This window comes from Narcine bancroftii, chromosome 2 (genome assembly GCF_036971445.1).
Source record: "Narcine bancroftii isolate sNarBan1 chromosome 2, sNarBan1.hap1, whole genome shotgun sequence".
Taxonomy (NCBI): Eukaryota; Metazoa; Chordata; class Chondrichthyes; order Torpediniformes; family Narcinidae; genus Narcine; species Narcine bancroftii.
In genome coordinates, this window is record NC_091470.1 from 109632718 (window position 1) to 109657630 (window position 24913).

A 24913-nucleotide genomic window follows, 5' to 3' on the forward strand; every position below is an offset into this window, starting at 1 on the left:
TGTCCAAGAATCTGGAAAATCTGAACCATTCCAAGCCCCAAGCAGTCCAGATTTTTGGACTTCTATTCAATATTGTCAAACCACATACCTGGTGCAGACAGCTTGACCTGGGTAATGAATGCTCTTCAATACCAAAGCAAAAGCTCCCTCCTACAAAACAAAGCACAAGCATAAAGGAGTAAAATCAAACAAAGCATAATGTTTAATCAAAGCTGAACAACAACTTGACGCCTACACTTTGCTTTTGTTATTCCAAGTTTGATAAATGTTATACAAAAGAGTGAAACTGAATTGAAAATAAGATCTCATTGACGACAACATAATTGGGTTTGCCAGGAACATTTGGGTGGTGCTACATTTTTAAAAAAGCATAAAGTGTGCTCAGTATTTTTCATATGAATAAAAGGGAAATCTTATCATGCAATGTTATAAAAGGGGACCCTTGATCATATCACAAACCTCACTAGGATAACAAATATTCAATGAGGACTACATTCTCAATGATTGCACTGTCAATTTACTTCTAACTGTGATTTGTTTCCGAGACCTGTGCGGGTTTTCCCCGGCTGCTCCAGTTTCCTCCCACCCACCAAAAAAAATGTACGGGGATTGTAGGTTAATTGGGTATAATTGAGCGACACGGGTACGGACTTGAAGGGCCGACATGGCCTGTTTCCGTGCTGTAAACTGTTATATGGTTATATGTTCTCCAATGGCTGGAATTGGCTTGAGCCATGTTGTAACTGCAAATAAATTTTCACAAATTTTAAAATCACAAGACAAAGTCCTTGTGAAATAACAACAGACAAACTTGCTTCTTTTTACTCAAGGAGAAAATATACTGGAATTTTCCACAAAATTTCATTGACTTATGGAGATGATAAATTTAATTTTTTTGCTTTTCTTTTGCATTTACTGTCTTTTTTCTCTTCTTTTGTGTTAATTATAGTCATCTTGTTGCTGGTAAGTTTGATGTATCTTGCATCTGAAGCAGGAAAGGTAATTTATTGTACTTGTGGAACTCTTTATTAAAATAAGGATTTTAATTACATTTTTAAAATTAAATTTAGAGAGACCGTACGGAAATAGATCCATCCCACAAGCTGCAATACCCCCAAATACCCATTAACCTGCAAACACCATGTGTTTTTGGAGGGTGGGAAGAAACTGAAGCACCCAGAAGAAACCCTCACAGACACAGGAAGAATGTACAACTTTACAGAGTAGTGGATTCAAACTCGTGTTGCTTCAAGCCCATATGAGTGTTGGCTTAACTGTACTTGTGGTCTTGAGACAGCGGATAAACTTACATGGGTCCCAATACATCTGCCTTGCAGTCAGTGAACTGGATATGGTTTCTAATTTGTAAATCGTGAGAACCAAATTGTTGTAATGTTTTTAACTATTGGATTCATGTTTCAGCCTGGATAGAACTAAAAGTGTTTAATCAGAAGAAAAGTTATAATGCCATTAAATTATAACTTTACTTTCTTCCAGACAAAATCCAGACCATACAAGAACACAAGATAATAGGAGTCCCTCAAGCCTGTCCCACCATTCAATATGACGATGACTACTCTGCTCTTCTGTGAAGATGCCCACAATTTCTTCACCTTTCAAAATTAATCTAAATATTCACAATCATCTAGCCTCCACAACCCTTTGGGGTAGAAAATTCCAGGAAGTTTTCAATCTCTGTCTGGTTTCTGCATACCTCAGGTTTAAACAAACATTTCCCAATTTTCTCTCCATAGAACAAACTATTATTCTGCCTGGTCCCACTGACCAGCACCTAGTCCACAGCCCTCTATAACCTTCCCATTCATGTACCTGTCCAAATTTTTCTTAAAGGTTAAAATCGAGCCCGCATTCTCCAGTGCAGCTGGCAGCTTATTCCCACCACCCTATGAAGAAATTCCCCTTAATGTTCCCCCATAAACTTCCCCCTTTCACCCTTCACCCATGGACCTCTTTCTTGTATCTCCTCTAATCTCAGTGGGAAAAGCCTACTTGCATTTACATTCAAAATTATCCTCCTACCAGCATCTCAACATCTATCCAATACAGAATACAGTAAGAATCCCCATTATCTGGAACTCTAGCAATCAGTAGCCTCAAACAACTGGCAAAAAAAATCTCTGAAAATAGTTTAAAAATCCAGAAGTTTAAAATTGGTGAGGGGCGTGGCAAGATGGCATAGAGTCTAGACGTGTAATCTCGACTTCTCTGGCCAAACTTTTAAGAACCCGTTTTTAACTCTTTGTTTTCAGGTTTAAATTTTTTAAAACTTAGTTTAAAGTATCAAGGAATTGTTATGGCTATTAATGGTAAAAAGATTAAACCTCAAAAACAGAAGAAACTACATTTTCGGAGTGTTGAAGATTTAGAGCCTAAACAGTCTGCTACAACTTCAGGTTTGCTTTCTTTCAAGCCTAAACCACAGAGATTGCCTGTGGGAGCTGAAAAAATGACTACTACTCACCAGGAGAAGGACCTCGCTGGAATTACCCGTTCTCAGAAGGAAGGTGCGTGTGCCCCCGATATGGATCCTGATTCTGGCAGCCTGCCAACTTTAACGGAGGGAGCACGCAAGAAGATGACTCCATTGATTGAAATACCCCAGGATATACTCCAATCTGAATATTTTGGTCTTTTTTGTAAGTTTTTGAAGCAACAACGGGTTGCAGGGGGAGACCAGCATCGACCCCCTGAGGAAGTCGGGGTGCCGTCGCTGGGAGTCCAGACCCGCAGTAAAACTGTTAAACTGCCTGTTGTTGAGATGCAGCAGGAGCTGCAGTTAGCTGGTTCTGCCACTACGCAAGAGAAAGCAGGGCTGAGCTTTTCTGAATTACAATGGTAAACAGCTAAGCCTTATCATTCAGCTTATGCTGAATGAAATGTCTCAGAGGCTCAGTTTGGAACTGGATACAGTTAAAATACGTGTGGAAGCATCTTGTGAGGATTTTAAACAATTTCAGGCTGCTTTTTTGAAATGTCAACAAGTGGCTTCTAATACAGAAAAAGTGTTGGAGGTGGAAGAATCCGTTAAAGAATTGCGAGAACGTGAGAGGGAGTTAGAGAGGAAAGTAGATTATTTGGAGAATCAAAGTAGAAGGAATAGTGTGAAGATTGTTGGTTTGCCAGAAGGTATGGAAGAACAAGATCCTCTTCGTTTTTTTACTGAATGGATTCCACAAACACTGGGGCAGGAATTTTTCTGTGGGGGTCTGGTATTGGAAAGATCTCATAGAGCCTTAAGAAGAAGACCTCTGCCTGGTCAACCACCGAGACCCGTGATAATTCGATGTTTGAATTATTTGAACAGAGAAACGATACTTCATTTAGCAGTGCAAAACGTGAGACCACGACAAGCTCCGTTAATGATTCAGAATAGTAGAGTTTTTTTCTATCCTGATTTGAGTCAAGAGGTTATTCAGCGTCGGCGTCGATTTAATCCAGTTAAAGAAGTTTTGTAGTGTAAAGGTTATAAGTCTACTTTTCGCTATCCGGCAGTGTTGAAGGTGTTTTGTGGAGACTTTCAATTTCGGTTTTTTGAGAATGAGTGTGAAGCAATGAGTTTCGCTGACTCGTTGCCAGATGTAAGAGGACAAAGACGTAGCCCACCATTGTCTCCTAAAGAAAAATCTGGTTGTTCTGGAAATGGAAGAAACGGCAGAAATGGGAATGGAAAGAGTCCGTTTCCTTGAAATGGGGTCGCCGAGTCTGGAATTTCTTGGATGAATAGAAGAACTTTTTTATTTTTATTTTATTTTTATGTCATTATGATATCTTGTTGTTATTCTTTGTTTGGCTGGGGAGAGAGAAATTTGCTCTATGTTCTACTAGTCATCAGCCACTGATGGGTGATCCACACCCAACTTTTGTTTAGGGATTACTACCTTTCGGTAGTTTTTTTTGTTTTTTTTTTCTTTTTATCTTTCTTTTATTTTCATTTTATTTAGACTTTAATTTGTGGTTTCTTTTTCTCCTATTGGAGGGCCTATTTACGTTGATCTGAGTCTTTATATATTGATATTATTAGTTTTTATTAATATTAGTGGATATGTCAAAGTTGAAGTTTGCTACTTTTAATGTTCGGGATTTAAACAGTCCGATTAAGCGTAAGCGTATTTTTATCAAGTTCGATCTTTGGTAAAACATGTGTTCGGTAGAGATATGATTTTACCTGAAATGATTAAATTTGAGACTTTTGGCATAATGAGATGAAATATTGTTTAATAATGGAAAAAATTACATATGTATCACGGATAACTATAGCTTTTTTTAATTAATAGGTGGTTGTTATATTCAGAATATTTACATTTTGATTTATATTGACTAGATTTTAATATGTATGCTTTACTTTTCTTTATTTTTTTTTCTTTTTTCTTTATGGCTCTCCTTTGGAGAGTTGGCTGAAAGAGGGGGGATTTTCTTTCCTTTTTTTTAATATATATAAAATATAACGTTCACGCTTTATTGTTAAATATGTTACTTATTATCTGTATTTTGAACGAATAAATAAAGTTAAGAAAAAGATTAAAATTGGTGCCCCCAGCAATTAGTTTGCCAATCATGCAACCTTAAGCAACCATTTATCAGGCATATCAAATCCCCACAGGTGCTGGATACCAGGGGGTTTTACTGTATCTAGACTTCTCTAAATTTTGCTCATCGATAGTTTATAACCATATAACCATTTACGGAGCGGAAACAGGCCATGTCGTCTTTATTCCATTTAGATTATACTCTGCTTCTAGATTCCTGTCACAGAAATGAATGACCATCCAATTCCCCTTTGCCAAGTTTCCAATTGTTCACCTACCCGAGTCCTAATATCCTCCCACTTATTTCCTTGCATCAGCAAGCTTAAATACTTCCACCTCAATCTCAAAGCCATTAATTTAACTGAGAGCTCAAAAGTGATCCTTGGGGAAGTTTGCTGGTTGTGTACTTTCACAGCCTGAAGAGGCTTATTCATTCAGACTCTTGGTCTTCTATTGATCACCAATGTTCAATCCATTCTAACATATTTTCCCTCACCACAATCAGGGCAGTTAGCTCACAGGTTACAGCGCCAGCAATCAAGACCGAGGCTCAAAATCCGCACTGTCTGCAAGGAGTTTATACGTTCTCCCCATGTCTGTGCGAGTTTCCTCTGGATGCTTCAATTTCCTCCCACCGTTCAAAAAAATGTAATGGGAGTTGTAGGTCAATTGGGTGGCATAGACCAATTTAAATTTAATTTAAAAAATAATAATTGTGTTCTTAATTTGGAATCCAGCTTTTTAATATCAAATTCTTTCTGAAAATATGATTCACCCCCCCCCCCCCCCAACCCTTCCCAGATATTTATGAGCATTTTGAATGCAGTTGAGAGATTAGAGGTTCTTGGATAATAAGTAAAACTAAACATCAAGATAACAATTGGATCTCACTTTTCCACAGTAGTGTTTCATCCAATAAATGCAAAGATATTTAATTTTTCAGTGCCTTTTACTTCAGGATTGCCCAGAGTACTGTATAGTAATTTCTCAATACAGGAAAGAGGAGTGAAATCAAGATCTCACAAACAACAACTGGAGTCCGTGACTAATTAATTTGGTATTCGTGACTGAAGCCTAGGAACTGGTCAAGATGCTGGTGGAGTGGCACTAGTTTTTCCTGATTGGTGTCCTGAGAGGTTTTTTTTTTATATTCACCTGAATAGGCAGAGTGGTTTAACATCTCAGCCAAAGCTGGCACCTTTGACAATGCAGCACTTGAGAACTGGGGCAGCAAGGTTGGCATAGCGGTTAGACAATGCCTTTACAGCGCCAGCGATAAGGTTCTGGGCTTCGAGTCCCGCGCTGTTTGCAGTTAGTTTGTACATTCTCCCCGTGTCTGTGTGGGCTTTCTCTGGGAGCTCCAGTTTCCTCCCACCATTCAAAACGCACCAGGGTGCAGGTTAATGGGATGTAAATTGGGCAGCACTGACTCTTGGGCTGAAATGGCCTCTTACCATGTTCTATGTCTAAATTTAAACTGCACAGTTAAGCTAGATTGTTTAGAAGAATGATGCTTAAACCTGCACTCTCCCTGTAGGTGGAAGCTGGAACTTGCCCGAACCATTCCCACATGTCTATTCAATGACTCACCAAGCTGAAGCTAAACTTAAACTTGAGGAGCAACACATTATAATCCTCATGAACAGATTCAAACCCAAAAGTATGAAAATAATCATTCCAATTTCAGCTGGCCCCCACCATTCCTTCTTTTACAATCTTACTTTAACCTGGTCTCTCCACTTCTCCCAACTTCTGTCCAATACCATATCACCTCTTGGCCTTTCCCCAGTTTTCTCCTTGCTTGATAAACTTGGTATCACCCCTTCCTACTTTAGCATCGATAAAAGTTCCCAGTCTGAAAAGTTGATTGGCCATTTCTATCCACGGACGCTGCCTAACCCGCTGAGTTCAAGTTTCTTTTTGGACAGTTGTTAAGACAAAATACACAGATACAAGGTATGAAAGTTTTAGATGAGGAGTATAAAATTAATCTATTTTCTGATGACTTATTGGTGTATTTAATAAACCCAGCTCAGTCACTTTTGCATTTGAAGGAATGTTTAATACAATATGGATGTCTTTCTGGATATAAAGTTAATTGGGATAAAAGTGAAATATTACCGGTAAGTGAAGGAGATTATTCAGTTTATAAGAATATTATTAATTTGAAATGGACTGATCAAATTAAATATCTGGGTATAATTTTGAATGTTAATTATCAATCTTTATATAAATTAAATTATGTTCTGTTAATGTAAAAAATGAAAACTGATTTGATTAAATGGAAAGATTTACCTATTAATTTAATGGGAAGGATAAATACAATTAAGATGAATACCTTTCCGTGTATACAATATTTGTTTCAATCTATTCTGTATTTACTTGATAAAAATTTTTTTTGAGATTTAAATAGAATGGTTAGGGAGTTTTTATGGAGGGGTAAATTTTTGAGAGTAGCTTTGAATAAATTAACTTGGAAATATGAGTTAGGGGGATTACATTTACCACATTTTCAAAATTATTATGAGGCAGCCCAACTTAAATTTATTAGTTCATTGATGGATTTGGTACAGCCTCCTGGTTGGGCTAAAATTGAGACGGCAAATATTTCTGAATTTGAAATACATCAGTTTTTGTTCAGGTGGAATATGAATTTGTTACACAATATAATGTGCCTATACTAAAACATTTAATGAAGTTATGGATAAAGAAAAATAAAATGATAGGTTCTAGGGGTAAATTATTGGCTTTGACTCCGTTGTATAATAATCAACTTATTTCTTTTTCAATCATAATCAAAGTTCATTGCATTGGAGATTTAAAGGTGTGAAAAATTTGGGAGATTGTTTTAAGGAGGGTAAGTTTTTATCTTTTAATCAGATGAGGGAAGATTTTGGTATTGATAAGAATTCTTTATTTCTTTATTATCAAATTCGATCTTTGGTAAAATGTATGTTTGGTAGAGAGACGATTTTACCTAAAATGACTAAATTTGAGACTTCTCTTATGAAGGTACCAGAGAAGGGTTATATTTCATTTATGTATCAAATATTACAGGATGGTTGGGATAGATCTAAAATTAAATGGGAAGCGGATATTGGTTTTATTTTTTTCTGAAGATGATTGGTTAGATATCTGTTATGATAGTGTAACTAGATTGATAAATGTACGTTATGGAATGATTAATTACAATTTTTTACACCAACTATATTTGACACCTGAAAAATTAAAAAATGGTTTTAATGAATCAGATTTGTGTTTTAGATGTGGTGATATGGTTGGAACTTTTTTTCATGCTGTTTGGTCATGTATACATATACAATCTTTTTGGAAGAAAATTCAATCGTTTTTAGAATATCTGTGTAAGATTAAAATAGTTTTAGATCCAACAGTATTTTTATTGGGTCGTTTGCAACCTCTGAAAGGCTTGGGATTAGATAAGTTTCAGCTTGCTTTTGTATATTTAGTTTTATCCGTAGCGAAAAAAATTGCTAGTACGTGGAAAGATACAAATATGATTGATATTAATTGATGGAATAATGAGATGAAATATTGTTTAATAATGGAAAAAAATTACGTTTGTTTCACATGATAATTATAATTTTTTTATTAATAAGTGGTTGTTAATCTCAGAATATTTTATATTAATATTAATTAGATTTTAATTTGTGTATTTAACTTTTTTTTAAATATTCTTTCTTTTTATTTTATGGCTCTCCTTAGGAGAGTTGGCTGAAGGGGGGGGGATCTTTTCTTTTCTTATATATATATAAAAAAATGTTCATGTTTAATTGCTGTATATGTCATATATTATTTGTTTTTTGAACGAATAAATAAAGTTTTTTTAAAAAGTTTCTTTTTGGAGAAGGAAGATTGTATTCTTGTTATTCTAAGTTGGACTTGGAACCTATAAATCTTTGGTTCAGAGTCAAAAGTGCTTTGACAAATATAATGCTGATAAATTGTAAGTGTAAACAACTTTTTTTTGTCCCACTTAGAATGAATTCCGAGAGGAATAATATTATTGAAGTAAAGCAGGAAATTCTGCAACCACCGTGACTGAAGTAAAAGCACAATACTGGAAAACTCAGGAGGTCAAACAGAGTATTTAAAAAGCAAAGAAAAAGATACCTATCCAACATTTTGGGCTTGAGCCCTTCATCAAGGTTTGAGGAAGATGTAGACAGGTACCAAAACCAAAAACTTTACTAAAGATGGGTTGAGAATTCACTCTCTAACAGGACCAGAAAAACTAGTAGCAATATATTATAACAGGTCAAACAGAATCCAGCGCTGGACAAATCCAAGGTTCAGTGAGCAAACAAAATTGTGCTGATAGAATGTAGTCATACTTTGTACATTTGCATCTTAGAAATGACAAAACACAGAAAAATGTAATTGAGTGGCATGGTTGGTGTCGCTGCACTGACTGTAAGGAATTTGTAAATTCTCCCCGTGTCTGTGTGGGTTTTCACCAGGGGCTCACCTTTCAAATGTACTGGGGGTGTAGGTTAATTGGGTGTAAAGGGCACGGACTCGTGGGCTGAAATGGCCTGTTACTGTGCTGTATGTTTAAATTTTAAAAATTTAATTAAAAAATTAATGGGTAAGTAGAATTTATCAGAACCACAGAAGCAAGAACAGAATCTTAACCATCATTGAATAATTATCTTCCAGATCATCAGAAAATAATTGCAGGAGTAAAAAGTTGTCAAAAAAGCTAGTGAAAACAGGAGAATAAAAACAAAATAGGAAAAGACCAACAAGAAAAAGGGAAAACAGAATTCAAGATAAAATGATGCCTGTTTCAACAATGCCATGAGGGATATTTTGAAACAACATAATCCAATGTCGAATTTGTTAACTTAAAAGGAAAAAAAACGATTGATGATGAAGAAAATTACAACAAGTCAAAAATTAATTTCTGTTTGCAAAACAATAAGGGTTATTAATTCTACAAAATTTAAAGTGCCTGTTTGTAAGTTTGAAAGGATAGATTAATAGTGATCTAATACCCTTTGAATGTTACTCGTTTTAAGTTACATGCAAAACCTGGGTAAAAAAAATTGATTGAAAATGTTACCAGTTGTTGTATGACCCTCTCCACCAGGGTGGCAAAGCTGATGTTGTCGTTCTCACGGTTGTCATACATGTACTTGACCAGCTTTGCAATAGATTCCGTGTCAGTGTCAGATTCAAATTCATAACCTTTGCTTTCCTGCAATGAAAGAGATACCATAGAACACGAGAGCAGAGAAACAGGCCCTTTCAGCCCATCTTGTCCAAGCCAAACTATTTTTCCCGCCGTCCCAATCTAACTGCAGCCTTCCAAACCCCTCCTATCCAAATTTCTCTTCAATGTTGAAATCAAACCCCCATCCACCACTTTCACTGGCAGCTTGTTCCACACTTTCATCACCCTCTGACTGAAAAGGACCCCCTAAAGTTCCACTTCAATATTTCACCTTTCACCCATGTCCTTTAGTTTTCGCCTTACCCAACCTCAATAGAAAAAGCCTGTCTGTGGCCCTCATAATTTTATATCTTGGAGAAACTGATATAAATGCTTACAAATAGAAAACAGGGGAAACAAGCCTCATGAGCTGTGTGATGTTGTGCAGCGTCAGCTTATCATCCCAAAGGCAGGAAGATAGGAATTTTGAACTGTGCTGCAGTTGCCAGAATTAGAAGACAAATACTACGCAATTAAATGAACTTTTGATAGCTGCTGTTGGGACAGATCTCTGGATGATGACAGTGAAACTGCAGTGGGTTATCTGTCTTTTTGGGGCAGTAAAGAGTATTTCATGCCCTTTTCTCAAAATTATTTTCTACTTGAAATTGTTAGAATATGTAATTCTTCACAAGTTCATTCTCTGCCTTGGTCAAACAATGACATATTTGCAGGCTTTGAAGTTTCAATGACCACATTTCTCATATTTTCACCAGCTTATTGGACAAAGAAAACTCTTCTTAAAATCTACTTGAGTGAAAGGCTTGAAATCGAAAGAGTTCAGTTTTGGGGCAAACATCAGCACTTTTTAACAAAAGATGAATGGCTATTTGAACTATTAAATGCATCCGATATGCCTAATAGAGTTAACCATGCCTCTATGTCAATGAAGCAACAGTAATGCAAACATTCACACTGTTTGACTGTTAAAGGCAGCAAATAAACTGGGGTGGTTGAAATGGTATGGAATCATTCAAATGTTTATTCAACATTTAAAAAAACTACTCACACTAACCATCCGAGATACCCATTTGTACAAAACAGTATTTATTTGTTCAGATAAAATATTTGTCCTGCACATATATTGTCTCTTTGTATGTGTGTTATTTCCTGTTGTGGGTCTGCATGTTTTGTACTGAAGACTGAAGAACATTGTTTCGTCAGGTTGTACTTGTACAATCAGATGGCAATAAACTTGATTCTCTGTCACTCTCTTTCCCTCATAATACGAAACTATGAATCCACAAAAAAAAAAGCTTTAACTACTCTTTATGTACTCACCAGAAACTTCTTCAGGTCTTTGTAGTTCGTAATGATGCCATTGTGAATAACAATGAACTCTGAAAAAGGACAAAGTACATAGTTATTTATCTCGACATCATTATTTAAGCAACTCTTGTAAATCTAAGAAAGATGACAACTACTGAATGAAAGAGTGACCGACCGATCACTTTTGAGAATTTTGAACACCCAGGGAAGCTAAGTAAAGCGTAAGCCATGAAAGAAACCAACCTAATTCGTTTTCATGTAATTGAAGTAATAGAAAGCATCTGACAAGGTTTGACATCACAGAATGATAGTCAAAATTAAAGCTCATGGAATCAAGTAAACTTCAGAAGCAAGACAATTTCTATCCAACTGGTCCAAAGTGGATGTTTTTATGGCCCAAAACAGCAAGCATATGAAATTCAATTAGAAATAAATAATTTCAAGTTAACGAACAAGGTAATGGGTGGTACAGTTAGCGTGACCCTATTACAGTGCCAGTGACCCAGGTTCAAATCCAATGCTGTCTGTAAGGAGGTTCCACATGTGGGGGTTTCATCCAGTTTGCTGCAGTTTCCTTTCAAAAACCTATGGAGTTGTAGGTTAATTGGGTGTAATTTTGGAGAGGCAGCAGTGCAACGTTGGGGGGGGGAAGAGACAGCAGCGCGACTTGTGGTGGGGGGGGATGTGGAAGAGAGAAGGCAGCATGACTCGGGGATGGAAATCAAAATGAATCTGGAAGATTCCAAACAACAGCAGGTGTCTGGTCCCAAATAAAAGGTTCGGCACCTGTATAGACATACAGCATGGTAACAGGCCCTTCCGGCCCACGAGCCTATGTCACCCAAATACCCCAATTAATCCACACCCCTGTATATTTTGAAGGGTGGGAGGAAACCAAAACACTTAGAGGAAATCCAGGTAGACACGGGGAAAACATACCTGCTTTATTTGGTCTAAATGACTTAATGACTCCACATATTGTAAAAGATGTGGTCTTCTGACAGAAAAAGTTATAAGGGTAGGGATAAAACATGCAGACGCAAGTAACCTTGCAAAGACACAGCTACAGCATCCTCAAGGAGTTGATTGATCAATTCAAGTCTAAACTTACCGTTGTTCTTGTCAGAGCGTTGTGGATGACTGTTGACTGAGCTGGGAACACCATGAGTTGCCCAACGCGTGTGTGCAATTCCAAGATGTACTTCAAAATCAATGTCCAAATCTATGGAGTCTTGCTCTGAAAACAAACAGTCATTATGACAATAAAAAATCTGAGTAGTTCCATTTGCAAGAACAAACTGAGTGACAGCTTTAAAAGTTTCTATTCTGGCTGATACAAGGGCTGAGCACACAAGTTTGGAATTAATATGAGCACACAAGAAACTCAAGAATCAACTGACAAACAAAAAATTTTGCCCAACACTTTAAAACAAATCAATTTCACAGAAGAGGGCAAGGGATTATGGGCCTCAGTGAATCCAACCTCTGGGCAATAATCCAACTCATTCTCCTCTGCGGTTGGTAGAAAATGTGGCCAGTGTGTATTAATACTTCCAAAGCATTCAATGTTTTCTATCGAGTAGTTAGATTGTGTTACATCCTACCCTTGTCTACTTCAAAGCACAGAGGAACTATGTTACTTTCACAGGAATTCAGTGCCTCAGACTTCGTATTGCTTCTCAACAGAGGATCATTTACAATTCCATGCTATTACCATTTAAAAGTCAGATTTTTGGATATGCAACCTTTATTCTAATTTTCTGTCTGGCACACTCCAAACAGATAGATTTAACATTGAATTCTCTGGTTTCTGCCCGTTCTCCCTCTCTTCCAGCTCTCAATTCCTTCTTTCTCCATTCAGCCATTTCCCAATCCCCCCCCCACCCCATTTGCTGGTATGCCCTCCCTCCCTTATCCACCTATTACCTCCAGCCTGTGCTCCCCCTTCCTCATCTCTCATACCTTGGCGAAGGGCTCAAGCCTGAAACGTTGGCAATGTACCTTTATCTTTGCCATATAAAGTACGCTGTTTGACCTGCTGAGTTTCTCCAGCATTGAGTTTTTATTTTATTCTCATCACCTACCATGGCCTATTCTTAACTTTCATTTGATAAATTAAAAATAAATCAGGATTATTGGTATTGGAAAGTCACAAACCAAGATGGCTGGAGTTAGAAGAGCATGAGTTTTACTACGAAAAGTTGCCCTACCGGAGAAGAAGGCATTGCAAAATTTCCCTTCTCTTTTTCCAAGTAGAACCGAAAAGCTATTGAACTCAGCACATGGCACGTCCAACAGAACACCCCAATGAGACTCTTGGAAATAACGGGCCAACAGCCATTATAGGAGGCCATTTGGAAAAGAGGAGGTGACCAAAAATATTCCATTTCTTCTGCACATTTCATAGTTTCAGGAAACTCCATTGTGTTTATACAGCCAATTGATAACAACTTAGAAACAATACTACAGGAAAAGTTACATACCAGACTGAATGGTGTAATATTTTGGTTGTTGAAATTCATACCCATTCAATTTCTTCGGTTCAAATCAGTCCACAAATCGGTTGCATTTGAGGGAAAGAACGATTTCCCGAATGAAGAAATCCAGTTACTATTTTTGCAGAGCTCCTGCCTCTCATCAGGGCCAATGACACTGAAGTAAAGCAACTTAGAATGTCTTTAACACAACTTCATCTGTGTTTGTCATGTGAAGTATTTGAATTATTTGTGGCTGAATAGACAGAACGTATTCACTGCCATTGACCATTTCCTGTAATCAAACCTCTGCACCCTTAGGCAATCAGACGCACTTGGCAAGACAAAAATACCTACTGTTAATTTCGTCTTCCAGCACTTTGACCTTCCCACTCTTCTTAATCAACTGGATTTGATGCGCGTTATTTTCCCAGTTCTTGTCATTACCACCATCGATTCCAACACCTAGGATAAATAAGATGTTTCAAGCAGAATGTGACAAAATCTCCAGAGCCAGCCATCAACAGGCAGATGATGAATACACCTGTATAATTAGAGGAGCAACCCTATCCCCGGTCTTTGCATTTTCTCCATTGTACAGTGTTAGTGTAAAGAAAGCATATCAGCATCTCTACTTCCCTAGGAGTTTTCGGAGGTTTGGTAATGATATTGGAAACCATGGCAAAATTCTACAGATGTGTGGTGGAAATACATGCTGACTGGCTGCATTACAGTCTGGTATTGAACACCAATATCCCTGAAAAGGTATTGGACACAGCCTAGGAGATCACAGGCAAAACTGTCCCCACCATCAAGAACATCGACATGGAACGCTGCCATTGGAGAGCAGCGGCAATCATCAAGGATCCACACACTCTGCTCCCAAAAGGAAAGAGGTGTAAGTGGCACAAGACTCGCACCACTAGGTTCAGGAACAGTTGCTCCCCCTTCACTATCAGACTCAATCAGGGACTCATTTAAGGACTTTTGCTTTTGAACTATTCTTTTTTTTTGTCTCTGTATTTCAGTCAGTTTGTTTAGATTTTGCTACTTGTGTACATTGTGTAGTTTTTTTGCACTACCAGTAAGTGGTAATGCAGCCTCGTCCATAGGAGAAAGAATCTCAGGGTCATATGTGATGCAATGTATGTACTCTGACCATAAATCTGAAATCTACTGATCAGGAGTTCATAACTTCCCAACTGGATGCATCACCATCCTTCCACTATGCTCCCTCACCAAGGTTCCTATCAATCTTGATCAATGTCAGTATAATATTGGAATGAACCTTTACAAGCAAAGGATCAAACCCTTGTAATATTTCCTTCAACAAAATGACAGATATAAAAATAGCAAAGCCCAAACCTTCTGGACAAACATACCATTTTCCTTGAACAAGTCATTTTCAACTTTATCTCCATTCACTCTTCTGCTAATTTGAATGCTCCATTCATAAAAATGATGGTACTGCCAGAGTGAACAAGGGCCAATTCAAAACCCAGCAACAGTTGGGCACAGTCGAACATTGCTCCCATTGCACTGGACAATGAAGACTTTTCTTCCTGATCACTTTTGGGTATATTTTATGGATTTTGAGCTGATCACAAAAATCACCTTAAAAAATTTTCTATCTCGTACGTTTTTTTTTAAAAGATAAAAGCTATTTTTGTGAATTCCTGTCATATTTTAAGTCTACTTCAAGCATGCAAAACAACGCAGTGCAACATATCACTGAAAATTCATTTTCCGTGTTCGCACTTACACCTCTTCCCTGCTGATCTTGGTGCACTCAGTGACGAACATGATAAAAGGTTTCACCAGGACATTGAGACCCTCGAAAAGCAGGATCAGGGCAACTGGAATCCATCAATGCTGGATAACTATCTTTGGGACAATGACATGAGAGGTATCAGATGGTGAGTACAGGTTCTGCCTGATTACGTCCATGTTCCCTTCTGTTCGACCAGTCTTGGAATGGATGTATGACAGAATTGCCCTGCAGGGTCTACTATCCACAAAAGCTTCTTGGGGCCTGGGTGAGGCTGTATCCCTGTTATAGTTTGTCCAATACAACATCAAGTGCGTAAATTTTACTTTTTTTCTTTATTTTGAAAAATGATTTGGTTGTATATGCGGATGGACAAAAATTACATGGGTGATTTTGGGGACTACCTGCACAAATTAAAATCAACAGCAAAACATTTTTTGGTCAGTTGAATTAACATCATGTGTCAGTATCATTATACGATTAAACATGCTAAATTCAACTAGTTAATTCAACGTTTCACCAACTTGCTACGTGGTATCGCAAATCTGAAATTATCTTTTGTGTTCAGTTTGAATTCGTCTACCATAATCCCCAATTTTTTTTAGGAAGCAAACCTTCTGAAAAAATTTGTCCAGTATATGAATGCTCCATTCATTAAAATGATGTAATTGCCAGGGTGAACATGGGCCAAGCCAAAACCCAGCAGCAGTTGTACACTGCTCCCATTATCAAAAAGGTAAATGAAAGAGGGTTCCTGACCAAGATCACAAAATTTGTGCTTACCAGCAGAGTCGTATCCTCTGTATTCAAGGCGCTGAAGTCCCTTAATGAGAGTTTCCAAGATCTCTCTTCTTGTGCGAGGTACATGATAGTTCAGGTAAGCAAAGATTCCTTTAACAAAAAAACACAAGGAAATATTTCAAAACTCTGTCTCAAGTTTCCTTTGACAGATGCAACTATTTTAATAACCAAGTTCATGTGAATCTAAAGTTTAAAAACAGCATGTCAATCAAACAGGCAGGTCAGGAGGAAAAATAACACACAATTACAACTCATTGCAGTGACCACAAAGTAGGACAACAAATTCTCAATATTTCCAGTATGAGGAAACTGGGCGTTGCATTTAAGCAATACCTTGCATTGTACAAATATGTCAATACTATATTTGAAAGATGTTCAGAATGTCATTGGAGGGGCGGGTATCAGTTGACAATATAAACATAACCATTAATGAATAAGGTGTCAGTCTTTTTCTCTTACTTCCAAATAAAACCAAAAGAAAGCTAAGTTATCAGGTCGTTTGAATAATTATTTTCATCTTTAACTTCTGCTCACTACTGCCATTTCATTTCACTGACTGTGCTTCTCATTGCAAAGAGCATAAAGTAACTGTGGCAGTGTTGTTAAGCCATTTCACTTCAAACTAGTTAAAAACATCAACTCCTAATGTGAAGTCAGAATGAAGCAATGAAAGATGATCTTGCTTTCTGAAGAGACACATTTGGTCCTGATACCTGCATTATATTACAAATCTAACATTAGTACAAGCAATTACACACAAACACGTTCAAATTAATGCAACAGGTTGGCAGTGCAACCTGAAAGCTTGGGTCATACAACAGCAATTCAGCCAAAGTCATTCGCTAGTGACCCAAACAAGGCGTCACTTCTGAGAATATACACATGATATTCACAAGCAGCTTTCCAGGTATGGTAGAGAGATAGACAGAGCAAATTGTAACTGGAGGAAGTTGAGGAACTGAAAAAATTTCAGACATAAGGATTCTGTTTGAATGAACTGTCATCAGTCTACTTATTCCACGTGCCAAATTTCTCAAAAAGCATTTTTTATTGGTTGACCACAATGACCTGAATTGTGCTGAGTAAGGCTCAAGTGATCAGATTTATTTATAGAATACTTTACAGTACAGAACGGAATGACACTTTTATGCATTTCCTGCACAAAGATGCTTTTGAAAAAAAAAGAAATAGCTTTTGCACCAAAGTAAAGGTGTTAGGTCTTTGGTCAGCATGAGATACTGGATACCAGGAAGTTAATTATCAAGGCCATAGGAGTTGACCAGATGCAGGTGCATAATCAAGAGTCGGGGAAACAAAATTTTCGGTCCACTATGTCCCTGCTGCCCCTTGTGCTTATCTTATTTTAGGACGTTCCTGTGAAGAAATTAACCACGTCCTTCCGAGGAAAACATTGCAAAGCAACATAATTTATGGCACAACTCTTTCTAACATTCGGAGGTTTGTAAAGGTACCGCACATCATCTTCCAATGTCGTCTTTTGACAGACTCGCCTAAAATCCGTCACTGTGACTGTGGAGACAAATATCTAGAAAACTGCCTCATAAAAAAATAAGAGTTGCAGACAACTCATCAAATGTAATGATGCTTGAACCAAAAGGCTATATCGATGAGGGGCATTTGGCACTCATTCAAAAAATGCAGATGTCACTTGTCTTGGTCACAACTAACATTAAAAGCTTTGCTTGATTCTCAACTCCATTTTACCATTAAACCAAATGAAATCAGTACCTGAACTTCCTGAGGAGCTTGTGGAGGTTTGGCATGACATCAGAAACCCTAGCAAATTTCTCCAAATATGTGGTGGAAAGTATGCGGACCGACTATATCACAGTCTGGTATAGGAACTCCAATACCCCTGAGCAGAAAGCCCTGCAAAAGGTAGTAGGCAGAGCCCAGGACATCACAGGGGAAACCCTCCCCTTCATCAAGAACATCTACAGGGAACGCTGCTATCACAGAGAGCAGCAGCAATCATCAAGGATCCACTTCACTCAGCACACACTCTGTTCTCGCCGCTGCCATTAGAAAGAGGTACAGGTATGCCCCGTTTTACAAATACTCATTTTACAAAAATTTGCTTTTATGAAAGGATTTGAATGGGTTTTGACTTTTCAAAAATAGCCTTCAATAGTAGTGAAAGGGTCTTCACTTTACTCCATTTCGGCTCATGAATTGTTTCATCTGAATGCTCTAGTTTCGTAAAGTGGGGTATACCTATAGAGGTGCCACAAGGCTCACACCACCCATCTGGTTCCGGAACAGCTGCTCCCCCTCCACCGTCAGACTCAACAACAAACTCACTCGGGGACTCGATGAAAGACTCTTGACTTTTCCACTTTACTGATTTTTTATTATTCTCTCTGTGTGGCATAGTGGAGTTCAGTTTTTATTTTGCACAGTCAATAGGTGGGAATTCTGCCTCCGCAGAAGAAAGAAACTCAGGGTGGTATGTGATGTCATGTATGTCCTCTTGAAACCTGTTCAACTTCCTGCTTTTTCTGATGGAACTATTTGCTCTTAGCTAGACGTAAAAATGACAGGCAGGAGTTAGTAATTTGAGTAAATGTACAATTATTGGTGACTCAATCTTTCTTCACTCTTTTGTGCCAACACTAATCAATTTTAATCTATGCTGTGGGTGGCAACCACAGATTGTTGCTCCACACCCCTCCTTGAGTCATGGAGGCTATTGCAAGATACAACTTCTTTTGACAATACTGACCCAGCAGGTGGTAGGACTCACACTACCTCAAACAATATCCTCTAAGGAGCCTCTAGAGAATGAGGCTGATGAATTAATGACAGAAAATAAAGAAATTTCAAATATTTTGTGTACAATTTTTTGTATTCATCTTCACCATATAAGATATCAGTAGGGTTAATTTCAAATAACATGCAGATTTTACAAATGCCTAATTAGCCAAAATGACTCCCTTGTTCAATTCAGGAGGAAGACAGGATACCTTTCCCTTCCCTTTGTTTCGGTACGCTTTATCCGCCCTTTTCTCTCGACCAGAGAGCAGTGTGCACAGCAAATGGAAAGTGGGGCAAAGAGAGAGGATGGGGGAGGGGGGGGGGAAGAGAAGGGGTGTGGAAAGATGGGAATGGGAGAGGATTTGAGAGAGATGGAGGGAGGGAAAGAGGGGAGAGAGAGATATATGGGAATGGGAGAGAACATGTGGGGGGAGGGGGAGTATGGAGGAAGAACCGTGAAGAGGGGGGGAAAGGAGGTTAAAGAATGTGTGCGGACAGCATAAGATGCTCAAGAATTTGATAACAATGCGCCAGTTCATGTTCTGGTTCTTTTACTCGATTCTATCTTCCCCTGGCACCTGTCCCATTCAACTTCTGCCTCCTCTCCTCATTGCCTGTAGCCCCAATTCTTCCCCCTCATACCAGCCTCTCTCCTTTATTTTGTTTATAACCATATAATCATTTACGGAGCAGAAACAGGCCATGTCGGCCTTTCGAGTCCACACCGGTTCACTAGAATGACTCCTCAAGCTCAAACCTCCCGCTCTCCGCCAATAACCCTCCAACCCCCTCACCTCCATGTACACTTACAACCTTCTCTTAAATGACAGAAGGGAACCTGCCGCAACAATCTCATTCGGAAGATCATTCCATTCTGCCACCACTTGCTGAGTGAAAAAGCCACTTCTAATATTTCTCCTAAAGTGTTCCCCCTTACCCTCAACTCATGGCCTCTTGTTCCAACCTCCCCTGCCCTCAGGGGAAATAGCCTGTTTATGTCAAGTCTATCTATTCCTTTCATAATTTTAAATACCTCGATCAAGTCCCCTCTCAGTCGTCTACATTCTAATGAATAAAGTCCCAGTCTCCTTAATCTCTCCCTGAAATCCAGATGCTGTAAGCCAGGCAACATCCTTGTAAAACCTTCTCTGCACCCTCTCCATCTTATCTATATCCTTTCTATAATTTGGACACCAGAAATGAGCACAGCACTCCAAACCTGGCCTCACCAATGCCTTAAGCAGCTGCAGCATCACCTCTCAGCTCCTATACTCTAGACTATGATTTATGAAGGCCAGCATACCATATGCCTTCTTAACTACCCTGTCTACATGGGAATCCACCTTCAGTGAACTCTGTACCATAACCCCCAGGTCCCTTTGTTCCTCTGCGTTCTTTAGTTTCGAAGGGGCTTGGCGACATCGCTCATCACAGCCTTGTCAGATCTGCGTTTGATGTTGAGTCGGGGGTATTCTCAGGTTGCTGGCTCTTGGTCCAAACTGAGCGGAGGACTATTGTAAAATTCAATCGGTATGTAGCAGTTGCCAGGAAATGAGACTGCGGCGACATCGCAAGGTCATCGGCCCGCCCTAGCCAACCGCTTGCAGCAGCAGTACATTAATGAACCGAAATATAGCACTCCGCTCCACCATTGACACAAGCCTGCAGAGGGATTGGAGTTGGTGCAATGGAGCCGCTTGTAAGCATTTATGAATGACTATTCATAAATGACTTGAGTCGTGAAAGCGCAGTATCTCCACCTTTACAGTCACATTTTTATAAAAGGACCTATAAATGGAGAAATACTGCAAGTGAATGAAATGCAGAGGAATAGAGGTGTTCCAGTTCATGAATCACAAAAAGCAGTCAAGTCCTACAAGTTGTTAAGAAGGAAAACATTACAAATAGGTACAAGTTTAAAAGTGGGGAGGCTTTGTGGCAAGTAAATAGGGCTCCAACCCATCCATCGCGCAGTGTCTTTATCGACTACCATCAGAAAGGAGGTGCAGGAGTATCAAAATTAAAACCTTTACATTATAATTTGTTATTAAAATATTGTGATTTGGGCTGTAAGATGAGATCGGAGTGATCGGCGTGGTTTAGCTATATCTGTAGGGTTTTTTTTAAGTTTTTTCATTCAGATTTGTTTTTTCTTCTTTTTTGGGGTTTTTTTTCCTCTTTTTTCATATATTGTTATTAATTATATCTTTTTTTTTAGAGATAGTTCACACCCTAAACTAATCTAAAAAATTTTTTTATGATATATTTTTATTCTGTAATATTATTGTTTAATATCTCTGTATTAATTCATTACTTACTATGTATTTTTTATATCTCTTTGAACTGTATGTGTTTATAAATTATAATAATAATAAAAAGATTGAAAAGGAAAGAAAGAAAAATATTGTGATTTGCTTTTAACTGATTATACTGGTCAACGATAAAGTGCCAGATATTGGTGTTGTCTGATACAAAGGGTATGACCCAAAATCTACATTTTAGGTACAAATTCCAAGTGTCATCCTATATGCTGGCATATATGGTATCTCTTATACTTCTATCTCTTTGCGTACAGGCGTAATGTATACTACAGTAAAACTCCAAAAAACCAGACCACCTGAAGATCTGGACTTCAAAACCCTCAAACATTTTAAATTTAGTGGGCTTTTGTGTCCACAAGTGCCACCAAGGCACAGAAGCCACGGCATCAATAATTTTCTTTTTGCACTTCGTATTTTATTTGAAAGAAGTGTTTCATTAATAAACTATCAAAATTTACCTGTTCATCTCTTCTTTATTCTCCTTAAATTTGAATTTGGAAAAATACCCAAACCCCCAGATTTTAGGACTTTTTCAGAGTTGTAGTGATTTCACTGGGTTCAACTCCAAAGAATTTCAGTGCATATGTACATTATACTTATGTCGGCTGCACGTGGGTTGACTTTGCCCTTTACGTTGTATTCATTAGCCCATTGTTGCGGACCATCTGCAGTTCAGTTTAGACTGCAGGCAGTCCTCAATGATGTCCAGGGCTGCCACAGGTAAAAATTTTGGAATGGGAATGAGTCAGTAATTTCTCTTCCGATCTTCTTACACAGACTGCATTCCGGAAATTTGGAGATAATTTCCCAGAATGCAGCGGCTGGGTAAAAAGCATAAAGGAAAGCTTCAACTGAATGCAGAACTACACGAGTACCAGAAGCATAATCATTAGATCACAATCCTCAACTTGCAAAATAACACTAAAATTGGCCAAACTAAACTGCAGAAAGAACCTGGGTCTTTTCATGTACCCAGCCTTAACTTGAAAAGCCCTTCATATGGTAGTTTTCTTCATCCCACTGTCACCATGAGCTTCATTAAAACCAAGAACACAATTAAAATAACACTGGACAACAAAGATTTTGCTTCCTGAACACTTTCGGGTGTATTTTATGGATTTTGGACTGCCGATCATAAAAGTCACCTGAAACTTTTCCTATCATGTACCTTTTTTCAAAAAGATAAAACCTATTTTTGTGATTTCCTGTCATATTTTTAACATGCTTCAAGCTACAAAACCACAAAGTGCAGCATATCATTGAAAATTCATTTTCTGTATCCACACTTGACGTCTTCCCTGCTGATCTTGGTGAAGTTAGTGACAAACAGGATTAAAGGTTTCACCAGGACAGTGCAACCATGGCAAAGCAGGATCAGGGCAACTGAAAGCCATCAATGCTGGCTGACTATTGTTGCACACTGACATGAGAGGCATCAGATGCTGAGTACAAATGAAAATCAGCAGCAAAGCATTTTTGGGTCAGTTGAACTAACGCAACGTGTCAGCATCATTATGCGATTAAACAGGCTAAATTCAATCAAAGTTAATTTAATGTTTCTCCATCTTCCTATGCAATACAGACAATCTGAAATTATATTTGTGTTCAGCTTGAAGTTGTCCATCATAATCCCCAATTTTTTTCAGGAAGCAAACATTATGAAAAATTTATTACCCAGTAATAAATAGCAATGAAATATGATTTTGCCTCAACTTATCAATCAGTTCAATCAAGGCCCCTCCCATCTTCCCTCATCTGATCAGCGTAATCTTCCAATCCTTCCCCTCAGTTGTTCGAGCTTTTCTGAGAATGCTAATCACATTAGCTACTCTGAAATGAACCCAACACTCTGGGTCAAGTTGTGTCTGATTTATGTGGCTTAACCATATAACCATTTCCAGAGCGGAAACAGGCCATGTCAGCCTTTCGAGTCCGCACCGGTTCACTAGAACAAATCCACGAGCTCAATCCTCCCCTAAAATGTTTTTTATGTAGTTGGTAGGAGAGAAGTATGGAACAAACCAACTAAACTTGAATGGTTTACCGGCTTCTTGGCAAATGTTTGACATTGATGGTTTCCCTGCTCGGCCTTCCACGCATCAGCTCACACAAACTTTAAATATCACCATTAAATCAATTCACAATCTTATCCTAAAAGGCACAACTTCAAATAATATGAATTATAGCGAGAAATATGTTGAAAATGTCCCTTTGCGTCGACATTCTACAAAGGAATGCGACACAAGAATAAAAAGTTAAAAGGAGAAATAGGGCTTTATGATGAATTGGGAGATATTTGGGCAGTGAATATTAAGAGGGAAAGATTTAGAGGGAACATTAGGAGGAAGCTTTTCACACAGAGTGGTAGGAGTGTGGAACGAGCTGCCAGCTTTAGTGGTGAATGCAGGTTCAATTTTAATTTTTAAGAATAATTTGATCAGAAACATGGATTGGAAGGGTATGGAGAGCTATGGTAAGGGTGCAGGTCAGTGGGACTAGGGAGAATAATAGTTCAGCGTGGACTTAAAGGGCCAAAAGGCCTGGGTCTGTGCTGGATTGTTCTAAGGTTCTTATTGGTCCAATGAGATGCAGTGGCAGATGCTTCTGGAGATCTTTCAAAATATACAGTTACTATCTAACATGAACACAAATTTCCCAACAGAATACCCAAAAGGGTTAAAGATAGTATTAAAGCATGGAGATCAAAATAGGTGCAAAGAACAAACTAAACATCGATGTAGAAAGGTTGTTTCCCATGGTAGGAGAGTCTAGGACAGTGGTTCTCAACCTTTTTTGTTTCATTCACATACCACCTGAAATAATCCTTTACTAACCACAGAGCACCCAAGGCATAGGATGCCATGTGCTCTGTGGTTAGAGAGGGATTATTTAAGGTGGTACGTGAATGAAGAAAAAGGTTGAGAACCACTGTCCTCGACTCTCCTACCATGGGAAACAATCTTTCTACACCTCCTCTGTCCATGCCTTTAAACATATGAAATGTTTCAGTGAGATTCCCTCTTCATTCTCCTCAATGAGCTTGCACATTCTTCATGAGTATGGTTCTCCATTTTCTCCCAAATCACTGATCAAATGGCATCTGCAGATAGTTGGAAGAATCTCGAGTAAGAACTGATGGAAACTAGTGGATGAATAGCTGACATGAACGCAATAGGCAGAACGGCCATTTTCCACAAGTAAATGTGAAAACAGGTTTGTGGTTATAATGAAACTTCATAATGCAAAAATATGCTGAACCTGACTTATCTAAAGTTGAGAGAAATAGCAGGAGACAAGGACAATCAAGTGGTTTATTAGAATTGAATTTAAACTGAAAAGGGTTGCATCATGTGGTGGATTAGCACACTATGTTTCCACCTCTGGGACCAAGAGCTGAATGCAAGCCACACAAATAAGACAAAGGTTTTCTCTGACTGGACAATCTTGATCAAATTTTCTAGCGGTTGTGGGCCAACTGTGCAGAATTGACTTGAATTTGTCACTGAAATTGATGCCAAAAAAATGTTCATATTTGAAGGAGCCATTCTGCAGAAGGGTAATGCAAAATTAAAATATTGCTGACGCCAGAAATCAGGAAAAAATAACAAAATACAAAATGTTGGAAAAACTCAAAATTCAGAATCTATGAAGTTAATATTTTGGGTCAGAACTGGGAAAAGTTAGAAATTAAACAAGTTCACTACTGTTTCCCTTTTTTCTGCCTC

The 24913-nt window shown here is 38.2% G+C and overlaps 1 protein-coding gene across 2 annotated transcripts in view; it reads right to left on the reverse strand.

Annotated features, from left to right (window-relative positions):
- LOC138754139 (glutamine--fructose-6-phosphate aminotransferase [isomerizing] 1) overlaps window positions 1-24913 on the reverse strand; it is a 113536-nt gene that overhangs the window by 82993 nt on the left and 5630 nt on the right. For both annotated transcript variants that reach the window (XM_069917998.1, XM_069917997.1), the window contains exons 2-7: window positions 16075-16182; window positions 13881-13988; window positions 12161-12286; window positions 11062-11120; window positions 9631-9765; window positions 89-150 (exon numbers count right to left, since the gene is read on the reverse strand). In XM_069917998.1, coding sequence (XP_069774099.1) covers window positions 89-150; window positions 9631-9765; window positions 11062-11120; window positions 12161-12286; window positions 13881-13988; window positions 16075-16182 — 598 coding nt within the window. The remainder of the gene's footprint in view (window positions 1-88; window positions 151-9630; window positions 9766-11061; window positions 11121-12160; window positions 12287-13880; window positions 13989-16074; window positions 16183-24913) is intronic.